The sequence below is a fragment of the Numenius arquata genome, chromosome 14, assembly GCF_964106895.1.
Source record: "Numenius arquata chromosome 14, bNumArq3.hap1.1, whole genome shotgun sequence".
NCBI classification, from domain to species: Eukaryota; Metazoa; Chordata; class Aves; order Charadriiformes; family Scolopacidae; genus Numenius; species Numenius arquata.
This window is the reverse complement of record NC_133589.1, coordinates 18,842,058-18,857,154: the sequence shown is the minus strand read 5'-3', so window position 1 is coordinate 18,857,154 and position 15,097 is coordinate 18,842,058. Positions and strand designations below refer to the sequence as shown.

General features: G+C 45.9%; 1 protein-coding gene across 1 annotated transcript; it reads left to right on the top strand.

Moving 5' to 3' along the window:
• Window positions 1-405: 405 nt before the first annotated feature.
• LOC141471738 (lysosomal dipeptide transporter MFSD1-like) lies at window positions 406-13,325 on the top strand. Its single transcript, XM_074158412.1, has 13 exons — window positions 406-465; window positions 650-750; window positions 3,629-3,753; window positions 3,850-3,905; window positions 4,653-4,796; window positions 5,274-5,432; window positions 6,991-7,106; window positions 7,976-8,076; window positions 10,022-10,133; window positions 10,754-10,891; window positions 11,476-11,615; window positions 11,744-11,855; window positions 12,142-13,325. Exons 1-13 carry the CDS (start codon window positions 444-446, stop codon window positions 12,256-12,258), a joined length of 1,443 nt encoding a protein of 480 aa, XP_074014513.1. The 5' UTR covers window positions 406-443; the 3' UTR covers window positions 12,259-13,325.
• The last annotated feature ends 1,772 nt before the right edge of the window (window positions 13,326-15,097 follow it).

Below are 15,097 nucleotides of genomic sequence, written 5' to 3'. Positions count from 1 at the left end.
GAGACACTTCTATTAACACATCCTAGAAGATACGCCGTTCCCCAGCCCAGCCACCACATTTTTGACTCCTGTTTACGATGCGTTACAAACCAGTGTCTTCTGTGCTGCTGTTCCCTAGTCAGCTATTCCTCATCTTGTATTTACCCATTTAACTGCCATACATATGAATAAAAACATATGAAAGTACCGTACTAGTTTTCCTTCTCTTTACCAAATTTCCTCTTTTTGACTCGGGAGAACTCCTCCAGTTTATCACGCTGCTGTTCAAACGGGACCCTTCCCCTCCAGATTCCTTTCGGCCCGCTCCACCTCGGGCCCCCCCCCCGGCTCCAACCGCGGCCTGCCCGCGGGGCGCGGCGGAGGCCTCGGCGGGGCCCGGCCCCTGTCCCGGCTGCGGGCGGGGCCGGGCCCGAGGCGGGGCTGGGGGCGGTGCGGGCTGAGGCATGGCGGTGGCGGCGGAGCGGGGTGAGCGCTGGCGGGGCGGGGGGAAAACGGCCCGGGGTTGCGGGGCTCCGACCCAACGCCGCCCGCGGGGCCCGCGCCCCAGGGCCCGCCGGTCTCGGCGGGGCTTGCGGGAGGGACGGGCCGAGGGGCGAGGTGGGCGTGAGGCAAGGAACGGGAGGCGAGTTGGGTCCTTTTTGCCCCGTAGGCTCCTACAGGTTCGTGGTGCTGCTCTTCAACTGCCTCCTCACCTTCGGCTCCTACTTCTGCTTCGACATCCCCAGCGTCCTGCAGGAGCAGTTCCAGGGGGTAAGTGCTGGGCCTTTGCCTAGGCTGCGGCCTGGCAAAAAAAAAAAAAAAAAAAAGGCAAAATCAGCAAAATGGAGGCCTTGGTCGCCAGTAGTTTTGAAACCTTCTCTTACGGTGTCAGTATAGGAGTCATGCTGCGAGGTCTTCTGTTCCAGATGCTGGGGGTGAGGGGTTGTTACTGGCATGTTTGCTGTGAAGAAGGTGCACAAAGCCGGGACAAGCTGTGAGGGGTTTGAGTTCTCGCTGCTGCCTGGAGAACTGGAAATCTCAAACCTGACCTTGCGTGGTGATCACCAAGCCATCTCCATCCAAACCACTGTTATGCTAATGAAGTTCAGAGCTGGAATAGCATTCACGTCAATCTGCACGTACAGATACGTAGAACTGACTCTTAGTACCTACACTGGACTGGGAGACTGGTGATGTTGGAGGCAGGGGAGTAGAAAAGACTTCTGATATCATATATATATATATATAGGTATCATATCGTGTGTTTATTTGGTAGCCAAAAGACAGAGCTATGCAGGGAGATCACAGGAGGACTCTGTCATGTAAAAACTACTAGTTTCACAGAATGATATGGGGTTGGAAGGGACCTCTGGAGATCATCCAGTCCACCCCCCTGCCAGAGCAGGTCCACCCAGAGCAGGTTGCACAGGAACGTGTCCCGGCGGATTTTGAATGTCTCCAGAGACGAGACTCCACCACCTCTCTGGGCAGCCTGTTCCAGGGCTCTGACACCCTCAAAGTGAAGAAGTTCCTCCTCATGTTTAGGTGGAACTTCTTATGTTCCCATTTGTGCCCGCTACCTTGTGTGCTGTCCCTGGGCACCACTGAAAAAGACTGGCCCCTTCCTCTTGACACCCACCTTTTAGATATTTATAGGCGTTGATCAGATCCCCCCTCAGTCTTCTCTTCTCCAGACTAAAAAGACCCAAGTCCCTCAGCCTTTCCTCATAAGAGAGATGCTCCAGGCCCCTAATCATCTCTGTAGTCCTCTGCTGTAGCCTCTCCAGCAGTTCCCTGTCCTTCTTGAACTGGGGAGCCCAGAACTGGATCCAGTGCTCCAGCTCTGGCCTCACCAGGGCAGAGCAGAGGGGGAGGATGACCTCCTTCCACATGCTGCCCATGCTCTTTTTAATGTAGCCCAGGAGACCATTGGCCTTCTTGGCCACAAGGGCCCACTGGTGGCTCATGGGCATCCTGTTGTCCACCAGTACTCCCAGGTCTCTCTCTGCAGAGCTGCTCTCCAGCAGGTCACCCCCAACCTGTACTGATGTGTGGGGTTATTCCTCCCCAGGTGCAGGACCCTACACTTGCCCTTGTTGAACTTCATAATGTTTCTCTCCACCCAGCTCTCCAGCCTGTCCAGGTCTCACTGTATGGCGCTACAGCCTTCTGGTGTGTCAGCCACCCCTCCCAGTTTTGTATTCTCAAAATCCCAATATTCTCGAATGCTAGAAAATTTTGTTGTTCAGGGTTCAGACTGCTATCCCAGTTGATTTCTGAGATTTTTCCAGGGATGCCAGTCCCAAAGTTCTCACCTGACTTCCTGAATACCTGACAGGAAATCTTACTTTACTCATTTATCTGTCATAATCGCGTTTGTTTCATGTCTTTTGAGAGCTGATTTTCCTCATGTGTGCCATCTGCTGGTAGATTAGTATGTGTAGGATGAGAGTCACTGTCCTATTCTTTGTCTGCTTCATTAGCAAGGGCAGAAATATATATAGCGTGCATGTAACTTGGTTTGTTTTTAAATGCAGTTAATCCATAACATTCAGTGAACTCCAGGCTAAATTAGGTGCAGTTTGTCATTGCAAACAGGAGTAAAAAGAAAAAAAAAAAAAAGGTCAGTATTTATTCCTTGATCCTCCACAACATCTGTGGGAGAAGAGTCAGTTATTTATGTATAGAATATAGGACAGATTGTGTCATATTTTGTTACCTATGTAACTTTATAGGGTAGTGAAACCAAGCAGTATTTTTCTGTGTTAGGTACTGTGCAAACAGTGTTTTTATATGTTGACACTCTCATAATATTTTCACTCTGGGGAATTTAGCCTCTACCCGCCTTGCACAAGTGGTACAGTGGTAGTCAGAGCATCTAAGACCAGTGCTTGCAGTGAAAACACTTTGTTCGAGAGAACTGTTTCCCCTCAGCCTCAGACATTTCTACTACAGCAGATGTGAGGGGTTTATAAACACAATGGCTGTATGAAAATCATGTGGCTGAAATCGCACGTGCCTTGTGCTTATTCAAGATGATAAGCTTGTGCCTACTAATGTGGAAGACCTGGTGTCCATTTCCTAATGCAGGTAGGTTTTTAGTAGTTGGAAGATCTAGGTTTTTTTTCTGATCATATGGTGTTGAGGAGAGGTTGCTTTTCAGTAGTAAACCTGACGTTATTAAGTCATGGTAGGACTACCAGTTTCCTACTGTTCAGTGAACGCCTTATAGCTGTGAATCACTAAGCTATGGACTACTGCTAAGTGTCATATTTACACACTGCTTAAGACTTTATAGAATGGAATGAAGAGTCAGATCAAGCTAACCTATAGCCAAGAAATTAAGGGATCAAATAAACCTCATGGTGCAGTCTCCCGGCTTTTCTTTTGGACTGAAATGCTTATAAAAGTGCTGAGCTACTGCCACAGCAAGGGAAAGGGAAGACGTGACACGCTGATGGCCAGTAATTTCTCATTTGGCAAGGGCTAGCTTCCTGGGAGAAGACAAAAGTCCTCTAATTCCTGGTTGTGGAAGTGGGAACTGAGTAGGAGAAACAAATCTAGTTGGCAAGAACTTCATTTTTAAAGGAGTGTGTGGGTGTTCATCCACGTCTGCTGCCTAACACAGGCTCTGTGACTTGTTACGCAGAACTTGACCTGCCCCAATGGAACCCATCATAACAGCACTGGGCATAACAGCACGCTGGAATGTGTTGAAGGCTTGGGAATGGCACCTGCTCAATACAATTTGCTGTACGCGATCTACGCTTGGACGTAAGTCACTTCTCTCTCGCTTCGAGGGGGTGGGGTGGTTTGCTAGTTGCTTCCCAGCAGCAAGACACAAATGTTTCTGTTCTTGCTTTCTCCTAGAAATGCAGTAGTGGTTATTCTGGCTGGATTCCTAATTGATAAACTAGGAAATCGCTGTAAGTTCTGAGGATCAATTAATTTCTTCTTGTACTGAAGTGGGATTTCAGGCTCTTCTTTTGGTGCAAAGGGTTGATCAAAGGTTTGACTTCAGTAAGATCCCAGAGGGCTGGGAGAGGAGGGACACCTCCGTGTGCGGAGCACATGACGGTTACTTGAGCAGCTCCACGAAGGCAAGTGAGATGTTTTCATCATTTGACCACTGACTGACCTGAGTTTACACAGCAGTGCAGTAAACGTGCTTTCCTCTGACATGCACGTAACAGGGAACAGCATTATCTGTTTTCGATGGGACAAACTGATAAAGTAGCGTTCTGCTCTCTGCACTGACATTTGTTCTGGCATGTGCCATAATCTTAAGGCCCAGCAGTCCCAGCAAAGGCAGTTGTGCCCCATCTCTGTATCACAGAGGTAGACATCTTACAAATGAGGAGACGGAGAAGGAGATGGCTTGCTCTAGGCCATAGTCTGTAGGGGAGCTCAGGACAGAAACAGGGACTCTATAGCCAAGTCCTCTTTCTGACTTAATTGGCCTCATGCCTTCCACCTTGATAATGTCATCATTATTTTGAGGATTCACAGGTCATTTTATGAAGAGAGCAGTCTTTACAAAACTAAAATGATGAGGGTAAATAGGAAGCCCACAGGTTTACTGACATGATTTTGCTTTTTGACAAAGAATGCTTTTGTCCCAATCTCAGCATGTCTGTTGAGGTTTATGTATTTTTTTGTCTGTTTCTCCCTAGTTGGTGTCTTTGTTTTCTCTCTTCTGACTGTGTTGGGATCATCAATCTTTGCTCTAGGCTCACATTTCAAGGGATCGCCATACCTCTTACCCATGATGCTAACAGGAAGGTTGCTCTTTGGCTCCGGGAATGGGTCACTTACTAGTAAGGAATTCACATTCTTAATTTTGCCTCACCAGAGGGTCATGATACATTTTTATTTTGCCTCCTAGACCCTTGTCCTACCAGTCAGCTTCACCTGCTCTGCACCAGCTACCCACATTGCTGACAAGAACGCTCCTTCTTGAAGGGTCGCATGGATTTAATTTGTGCCAAAATGTTTAAAAATCTTCCCCTCTAACAAGTTTGCCCTTCTCCCAAGGGTGGGGACTGACGTGATTGCTATGCTTTTGGGGTTGTTTTTGCTTGCCTTCTTTGAGGGATAAGTTTACCCCCATGTCCCAGCATGATGTAGTATATTTTAAAATGGACTGCGAAGTCGACATGTACTATCTTCCCTTGGGGTGCGTAGAGGCCTCAAGCACTCTAGCTGAGAGGCTGTGTTTGTTGCTGTGTTGCACAAGAGTGCAATGTTCTTGGCCAAGTCTGCCTGTTCAAGAGAGAATTTTTGTCTTCTCCAAGTTGTGCAGAATCGTATCACAGCCTTCTGGTTCAAGGGGAAGGAATTGGCACTGGCATTTGGACTGACTCTGTCTTTCTCCCGTCTTGGGAGTGTCCTCAACTTCTTCTTCACCCAGCAGTTTGAGGCAAAATTTGGAATGCAGTGGACACTCTGGGGTGGTGAGTTTCTTTGGTGCTTTGGCCTTTTGTTTTCTAGACCTGAGGCTAGCTTGTTTTGTCCTGTTATGAAAAGTACCTGAAAGAGATGGTGAAGTTAGCAGGAGGAGGCACGTTATTTTCCTGTTGCTATCTGTATGCAATGGAGTGGTGTTTTCTTCTTTGATGCCTGAAAACTCTCTAAAGCTGTAGTGTCAGCCCGGCAGTTTTGTCTGCAGTTTTCTTGAGATATTTTAACATTTGCAATCCCAGGTAGTCAGTACTTAGTGTAGGTTGACTCCCATGGAATGGACACTTCGGAGTGAAACAAAGGAGGAAATCTAATGTGTGTGTTCTTCTGTATTTTAGCTAATAGAACGTGCAGGTTCTGTAGTAGTATCTGAATTGGTCTCAGGTTAAGGTGCCTTGCACGTGGACTGATCAAAACCGTAGGTTTAAATTACTGTGAGAAGCAGAATCTGAATTACATGTTTGTCAGTGAATCTGTTCTGGGGCTCCTATCTTTAGAAGATTTGAGTTTCTGTCCTCTCTTTGGTGCAGTGAGAGGGGGTCTGTCTCTAGTGGAAGGGATGATCTGTTTCACAGTGCAGTTAAGCTGGAGTGTGCTGGAGTGGTGAGGGCGGGGGGGCCTGTCTCAGGGCATCAGTGATTATAGGAAAGACTCAGTGTCTGGGAAAGTGTTATTTCCCAGACAACAAAACAGTATGGTCTGCAACCCTGGAAAAGAGAATGCATATGTGAGAGAAATCTCTTGCAGAAGTTGAAAGCCATTGCTCTCCTCTGATTCTAGCTCTCAGAGAAGAAATTGTGACAGGCATGGTGTGTTGTACCCCACATGACACTATTAGTTTCATTCTCGGGCAGCATTTGCAAGCACAGCACAGTGACTTCAGTAGCCCGTGAAGGGATAGATACATCAGACAAAGTGTGTATGCATCACAGAGATAGTTTTGGCTCTTTGGAAAACCAAAACGAGATACAGATCTCTTTCTGAGAGAAGGATGTCTGCAGCAGATGCCTGTTGCCAAACTTGCTTCTGGCATACCCAGCATAATCTGACTCACTTCTCTGGAGCCGAGTGTGCTAGCAGGTCAGATTGCTGCGTAACTGCAGTAGGTCACATAAATGAAGAGCTAAGACTTGGCTTCCAGTACCAGCCCGGCTGCGGTACCTCTCCTGCTGAGGGGACCATGGAAGTTTGTTAATGTCTGGCTTGTTTTAACCTTGGGTTTGTTATGCATAGAGCTGCTGCAGTTCAGAAGGCATTCTGGACACAGTCCAACAAAGTGGCTATCTTCAGGGATGGCTGGGGCTTTAGCTTTGCTGGCCACAGGCAATTCTGCAGCGCATTGGAAGCTTAGGGAACAAAAAGCTCAAGGACTCTGACAGGGTGGTCAGAGGTAGATTGTCCTACTCTATGGCTGTAGTAGGGAAGGCTGTTAATGTTAAGAGAAGCCAGGAGCAGAAGTCCTAGAGAATTCTGTGTATTAAATGTGGTTGGTTTTGTCGTTCAGCTGTCTCCATGTTGGGCAATTTCTAACCCCTCCTGTGTCTTTTCCAGGTACCCTGCTCTGCGTGCTTGGTTTTGTTTCAGCCCTCACAGTCAGTGTACTAGATAAAGTGGGCATGAAGCAACTGGGCTTGGATGGGGTTATCCAGCAAGAGTCCAAAAAAGTGGTATGTGGTGCACAGACAGCTTTTCCATCTGCATCTTTGAAAGCCTGGGGTGCATGAGCACAGCTTTTGCAGTGCAGGGAAGCCTGCAGCAGTAAGAGCTCGTCCTGGCCAGAAGAGGGCATTAACACCACTTGGTTAAATCTTGCGCAATAGTTCTTCAGCTACATCTGAGGATATTGCATCTGCAAGCCACCAGACAAGTGTAAATTTTCTGGTTTGGGCCTATGTATTTGCAGCCTTCCAGAGAGCGGAGTTAGCATTCTGAACAGCATTACTTTTCTGAGCCAGTTAGTTCTTGAGTGTAGGTGGCTCAGAGGAGGATCTTGTGTATAAAACTGGATAGTAGCCTCTTGCTGGAACTGCTTTCTGCCTCACCGGATCCGTGATAGAAAATAGTTAATCTGGTCAGTACTCAACTATCTTTTGCCAGGCCCTGTCTTCCATTCCTCCTTTCATTCTTCTGTCTAGGAACAAGTATTACAGACAATAGGTTGTTTTATGGCACCTAAATCTATTAGACTGCTTCCTTCTCATGACAATATTCTGTTTTCTCTAGCTCCTTGTTGTGACTCCTGTTTATACTCCTGTTTCATGTAAGGTTTTGCAGTAGGCTCTTAATAGAGCCCGCTTAGAAATAGGAAAGCTTTTTTTTTTTTTTGTTTTCTTTACTGAATAGTGTTAAAGAAGGAACGCTTTGGAGTCAGCACATGCCAAATTTTGCCCGAAGGTACACGAGCTGCTTTTCAATTCTCTTTTACCTGCTGTTACCTTTTTTTTTTTTGTGACCTTCAGTTGCTTGCAGAAAGTGACATTACTGTGAAGCTGAAGACTTATTTCCTGGTGAGTGAGGGCACATCTTATCTTTGCAGCGGATTCAGGACATTCGGCGACTTCCCCTTCGCTACTGGCTCCTGGTCCTCACCATCATGTTCTTCTACAACGGAGTCTTCCCCTTTGTGGCAGACGCCAGGTATTGCTCTATGGCTATCCCACTGACCGATACAAGGCCACCAGAGCCTTGCAGGCCCTTGATTTTTGGCTGACTGGGAAGTATGGGGGCAACGTGCATGTTCCTTCCACTCATGAAACACAGAGAAACGTAACTTTAATACCTAGATAAGGATAGGAGCGTTCTTTCACCTTTCTTTCCTTTCAAAGATGAGGGAGACTTCTGAAGGAAAGCAAAAATAACTCAAGGGGAAATGATTCATCCAATATTTAAAGCTTGGAACACTGCTAAAGGAGGATCAGAAGGATTTGGGAGAAGGGGAAGAAATACTTTATTTTAAAAATAGCCCATAGACTTTTCACCTTTGTGAGAGTCCAACAAAGTGGCTGTCTTTGAGTGGGGTGGGGCGTTGGCTTCACAGGCCAGGGGCAGTTCTGTCCTGCAGTTCCTGGACGTTGTCTGCTGTGTTTGGATAAAAGCTAAGCTTGTGTCAGCCTGGGTTTGTATGTGAGGAAGCCTTGGCATCCCAGTACAAGGCTTGCAGACTTCCTTTTTTATGCCTTCATTTGCTTAAAACAAAGACGCAACCTGCGCAACTAAATTGGGACTCCTGCTTCTGTCCTGTGGCTCTGCCACAGACCTGTCATTTTGCTGCTTTTTTCCTGTTTATGGATGATACAGCTTCTATCACATAATGAGAAAAAACTTTTATATTAGCAAAGACCTGCAGTAAAAAAAAAAAAAAAGAAAAATATTTTGGTAGTATTTCATTAATGATGTGTAGTAAACCACTGTGAAATCGGCAGTGAAGAAATGTCATCAACATCATCACAGCAAATGCGCAAGTGACCTCTTACTAATAAAATAAAGACATTCAAGATGGCAAGGATCATCAAGGCCTTGATGAGATGGGCTTTCTGTCAGTTGCCCTCTCATTTTAACTGAAAACAGTGTCTGTTGGTCACATAGAATCCTCATTTCCGCAATTCTGCCTCCCTGCAGAATTATTTTTTTACTCCCCGTGGAGCAAAAGTTCAGGCACTAAGAGTCATGTTTCACACCTCTCTTCTAACAAAAAAAGGCTATGCTGCTTCCCATTCGGAAAAATAATGGTCCCAAGGCCACTGCTCTTTGGTGAATTCTGCTGCAGCAACTTTCCAGGGACCAGTGTCCTGTTCCATACTTTGCTGACAGCACAGGCTATAGAGGCTCATTATTACTCATGGTAAGTAGCCCTGCAAGGAGCCAAACCAGGTTTGAGCAGCTACATGATCTCTAAATAAACTAGTCTTTCTAAGCTCTTACGACCGTATGACTGTAGATTCTGTAAATAATTTGTTAAGTTTCAATGCCATTTTTGTGTGTCCATAACAAAAAGTGAAAGGCTGACTTCTGACAATGAAAACAAAACTTGGGTTTCTGCTTTAACGATAAGCCTTCTTAAAGATGCCAAGGGGGAATTCCGAGTACTTCTAAAATGCAGGCATTCCATTTAAATGCTGATCTTTGCTGCTGGATTAATTTAAAATATTTTTCTTGCCCCTCAGCATTCTCAGTCTTGGATCGATAATGCTTTATGCTGCTTCAAAAAGAATGTAAAAAAAAAATCCAACCATATCTTTTGGACAGGTGACAGCGAATTGCTGCTTGTGAGCTGTGCTGATGTCATTGAACATATGCCCAACCTTAACCTGCAGTTTTACTCTGAACTTGCAGAAGTCGCCATTTAAGAAAGCAGCCATTTAAGCTACCAGCTTCTCTATGGTGTGCAACAATTAAAAAGAAAATAAAACAACAAAGGCTTGACACTACAAACCAGATAGAATCAAACTTGTTTAAAGTCCTCTCATTAAAACACTTCCTGTCCATATGTTTGTGTTCAGAGTTACTTTCTGTCAAAATAACCAGATCAAGTATCCTAATTATGTCATTCCTCTCCCCCTCCCCCCCTCCATTTTATTTTTAGCAAGTTTATCCAGGATAAATATTCTGGTTACAGCCAGCAGGCAGCCGCTTATATTGCTGGGGCAGTGTACGACAGCTCCCTCCTCCTCTCTGCAGCAGTTGGCATATTAATTGTGAGTACCCAAAACCAGACGTGCTTCCTGATAACCTTTTCCTCATTTTTTTGAAATGTCTTTGTTACAACCCCCTCAACCAGAATTTAGCCTGTTGTTGCTGAACAAGCAGTCCTTTAATTCCTTGCAACCTGCAAGATGCACTTTAGTATGAACTAAATTACAAGAAATAAAGTTTACCTGTTTTTCCCTCTGTCCCTTAATTGTGCTATGGTAGCACCAAAGCATGGCAAATGGCTGTATTTTTTGAGAAGTCCGAGACTGGAACAGAAAGCATTGGGATAATTTTTGCATGTAGATGGGAAACGACAACGTCCATGTAATCAGTCCCTGTTCTGTCAAACTCTCCCTTTCCTTATTTCGGTATTTGTCAGGGCATAATGGTGTGGTTTGTCTCCCCCTTTATTAAAGCCTGCCATTTCACATGAATACTGATGCTGATGAGTGTTTCAGTCAGTTCAGGCGTATGCAAGAGGAACTAGGAAGAGCTGGTCTCCTACAATATTAACAACTAGGAAATGACCTCTTACTGCCACTTGTGCCGGCCCTCTTTGGGCAGCCACTCATGCCACTACAATCTGTGGGAAGCAGGAATCCCTTCTGTTTGTTTTCTTTACCAGGACTACGTTGGGCTGAGAGGCGTCTTTGCTGTCGGCTGTGCTGCATTGACTCTGCCAGTCTTCGCTCTGCTGGCGTTTACCTTTGTTCCTCCTTTAGTCTCTACCATCTGGTTGGGGATTACTTACTCCTTTGCTGCTGTAAGTTCACAACCCCACTGCTGTAGCTGAGTGGTTTGTGGCTGTGCTCCTCCTGCATCCCGGATGGTGGCTATTGCTGCCCGCCTGTCCTGGTCAGCAGGTTTAGCAGCCAGTTTTTAATCACTGGCTCCCCATTCCTGAAGACTTTGGTTACTGGCAAATAACCCCAAAGAATCAATATGGAGCAAAATGCAAAGCAGAGTAAGGGACAGTTTGATACAGTGTGACATGTTAATCTGTTTATGCTTTTCTTAGTGCTTTTTCACCTTGAATGTAACACCTGATTCTCATTTGAGTCTTATGAGCTAAACCATCAGTTCTAACTGTCCTTCAGAAATGTGGAGTTGGGTTTATTCCAGTTTCAAAAAACATATTGTCTCTGCTGGCTCAAGCTGCTTGAGAAGGATGGGGAACAGTCTAGAACCAGCCAGTAGGCTGGGAGGGACAGATAACAGATTTATATTTTTTTTTAAGAGAAAGTATAAATGTTTATTTAGTGGTAATAATGGCTTTTTAAACCAATGACCACCTAACACCTTTAAACAAGGCTTCACAGTAATTCCTCTCCTCTTTACTCCTACCAGGCTAGTATGTGGCCATCCATACCTCTTGTGGTCCCCCAAGCGAGTTTAGGGACAGCTATGGGGCTTGCAACTTCCATGCAGATGATTGGAGTTGGCCTTTCGAATCTGATTGTTGGCCACATTCTAGGAACAAAGTCCAGGTGAGAATGCTTTTGCTTTTTTTTTTTTTTTTTTTCCCCCCAAGCAGAGGCACCAGCAGTGCTTTCGTGGAGTGCCTTGAGTATCTTCGTGTGACTAAGTTGTTCTATCCTGTTCTGGCCTTTTCTAGTGAATTAAAGATCCCCCTGTGGCGCTGGCAACAGATGATGATCTTTATGTTGGCAAACACTATCGCATGCATCGCTGCCTCCATTAGCCTCAACGTTGTGGACAAGAAACAGGTAAGTGTGATAAAAGGTGAAGAACAGCCTTGCATCACTGAGCTGTTTTATCGATGTAATAGCTGTTGGCTGTGTATATAAGCAAATCCCCCCCATAAAAGTGGGACCGCATAAGAGAACTATCTGCTTCAGTATTGCTGCAGCACACAGGAATCTTGCCTCCTGTCAAGCTACTAGTGGCTGTACTTTTTTGCAAGGAGGCATGGGAAGGGCCAGGGCACACCTGGAGCACCACTACGCGTGCACAGTCTGCTGTTTGTCGCTAATCACTGCTTTGAATTTCCAGGGTGGGACACTGAACCGAACAAGAAAGGGCACCCCTGTGGAGCAGGAGGAGAGAGCCCCTGCAGATGCAGCGCCGCTCCTTGACAATGAAACAGGAACCGAAGGCTCCGTCAGCTGAGCCTTTGCAGCGCGAGGACAGTGACGGCTGCCAGACACAGCACTGATCACCTCTGTTTGAAAGTGGATTTTTACCTTGTGTATGTTAAACATCTTTAAAGGAAATTGTGAAGGGAATTGTCTACAGGAAGGGAATATTTCCACTTTCTTATGCCTTGCACACAATGAGAGGTGTCTGCTGTATGGTTCTGAGGCACTCTCCAACACACACAAACCTGCCTGGGGCACTTTAAGAACCACATGACAGTAAGTAACACTAACTTAGCTGCAGCTTGTGCACAAGCTGTTAGATAGTTGTGTTTCACTTTGCATCCACACTGCCTGCACGAGGTGTGCCTGCTGCGTGCACCACCCTTTCTCCCTCACAGGAATCCTGTACATCAGCACTTGCTAATCCCATACCTTGGCAGGCCTCCTGTTTTGCTTACTGCTCCAGAGCAGCGTGCATCTTTCACAAATTGCATATCCACGTGAGTGCCACCATCATTATTCTTTAGGCAGGAGCCTGAATTAATCAAATTGATTACCTTTTGCACACAAGCCTAGCTTAATTCCTTATTACCCTACTAGAAATGCTTCCATAAGCCTTGCCTATTCATTTGCCTTCCAAAGCATAAAGTGTTTAATCTGAAGTTCTGTCTTTTAAACCGGGGTGCTCTTACTCATGAATGCTAGAGGCTTATTTTACTCAGGCGGTTTGCCATTTTCACTATGCAAAATGCTCACAAACAGTCACACAGCGTTTACAAAGGCTGCTTTAAGAATGAAGTAAACTTTAACACAGCCAGGTACAAGGAATGCTAAAGTGAATGACTTATGTAAATGATTACACATCCTTAAGTGAAAGAGCAGCTCTGCTCAAGTTACATTTAATATAAACACTAATAGATTAAAAGCAATTTAGGCACTGACAGCATCCAGTACAGTCACACTTAAACCCCACCCATCAAAGCAAAGTTTTCTTAAACTGATTTACTGATGAGAGCGTTCAGAGACCAACGTCTTCTAAACATTGTTACACTGTGTATTCATTGCAGACCACTGACAATTAAAGGGTTTCCTTCTTGGAGTCTGGTGCAGCAGAAATTTTGGGATGGGGCGAGAAGTCACAAAACTGCAAAAAAATCACAAGACTCCTTTAGTTTGTCAGTGGCCTCCCGAGACCATTGAGTCCAGCAGTCCCTGCTCAAGAACGTGGTTTAATTTGTGCCTATTGCCTCGGGTCCAGAGAAGAGTTTGGCTCCCTTGTCCTCCCTCCCTCTCAGCAGGTCCCTTGAACACACTGGTAGGATCTCCCTGAGCCATTCCTTCTCAAGGCTGACCAGCCCCAGCTCTCTGAGCCTCCTCTCCTAGGAGATGTCTTCCAGTCCATCTACCACCTTTGTGGGTCACCACTGCCCTCCCTCCCTAAGTCACAGCTCTCTCTAGGGAGCCCAGAGCTGGACTCTGTACTCCCTGCAAGGCTTCACCAGCGTTCCCACTCAGCTGGACTGCGCCTTTACATCCCTCAGCCTCCACTCCCTGCGCTGCTCTTCAGTGCTCAAATCATAGTGAAAAAATCCCATGGTGACTTTACAAATGCTGTTATGAAAAACCACACGCAGCAGTAACTATACATTCGCGTTGGAGGCTTGTATACAGAAGAAAGCACGTGTTCAACAGAGCTGATGTTTTGTGTCAATACTACCAACACCTGGCTTCAAAGCAGTAACTTCAGCCTGCCTGGCAGGAAGTCATCAGCTTCCTCAGTTTATAACCATCTGATGCTCCAGCTGAACTCAACGGGGCTGTTCCTGTAACGAGTGCTGGGATACCGAGTCCTGTACTTGGTTCATCATGGAAGAAGCTCAAAAACTAGCCATTCCTGTTTGCCATAATCTACTTCCAAATTACCAGAAGAAAAACTTTACTCTTCTGTTTTAATGAAGAGTTGTGACATACTTTCCTTAAATCTGCCACTGGTTCACAAGGTTCCCGATGATGTAAGTCTCACTGCCCACTCCATGAGGTTTTGCTGTGGAGCATTCCTGCGAATTCCCAGCATTCCCGCCTATGGGGAGAACTTTGGTTGGCTGCAGCAGTTGTTGTGAATCCCATTGTACAAAGATCCCTGCACATGCTTTTAAACACCCTTTCATATAATCTGAAGATGTCAGGGGATTCTACGAGTCTGTTGCACAAAGACCATCTCTAGGTTGGGAGGATTCTACTGGAGCCTCTTACAGCAAAGACTTGTTCTTAAAAGACTGCTCCTGCCTTTTAGCTCAGATGAATAAAGCTTGAAGCTGACGTAACAGCAGCAAAGAGGCAGAGGTATTCCTGCAGCAGTACCTGCTCATTGCCACTACAGTTCATCAACAGCTTCCTGTTGCTCCTGTTTAACTGCTTTTTTTTTTCATTAATTACTCCACTGATGACAGGAAAGCCACCTTCACTTTGCCTGGCTTCCTGATTCTTGCTCGACACCTGCTGTTGAGATGCCAAACTCACTTCTCAGAAATTTTTTACTAAGTAATTGCATGGCTCTCTGCTTTGAGCTCGTCATGAAAATGAAGGGGTGGCATTCACAGAGGTCAGCATGCTGCAAGAAATGGAAAGAAACAACCGGCTGGTTTTGTTTAATAGTTGCAGCACCGCACTGCGGGTGTATACAGGTAACCAACCCCCCCAGCCCTCACCTCTCCCCCAGCCTGGAGCGACCCTGGGAAGGGTAAGCTCTTTTCAACAATATTCTTTGGCAGAACCCTCCTCTGGTGTAAGACACGGCGCGTTGCAACTCCTAAAATATAAACTGTGAAACTTTAAAGTGAACTTTAGTTCAAGCAACTCACATCAAGGTG

What these genes read in the sequence shown, in the direction of transcription:
- LOC141471738 (XM_074158412.1), top strand. Translation starts at nt 444, where the DNA reads ATGGCGGTGGCGGCGGAGCGGG. An exon ending in GGCGGTGGCGGCGGAGCGGG is followed by an intron (nt 466 to 649) that starts GTGAGCGCTGGC and finishes TTTGCCCCGTAG; the next exon opens with GCTCCTACAGGTTCGTGGTG. An exon ending in CCCTTTGTGGCAGACGCCAG is followed by an intron (nt 8,077 to 10,021) that starts GTATTGCTCTAT and finishes TTTTATTTTTAG; the next exon opens with CAAGTTTATCCAGGATAAAT.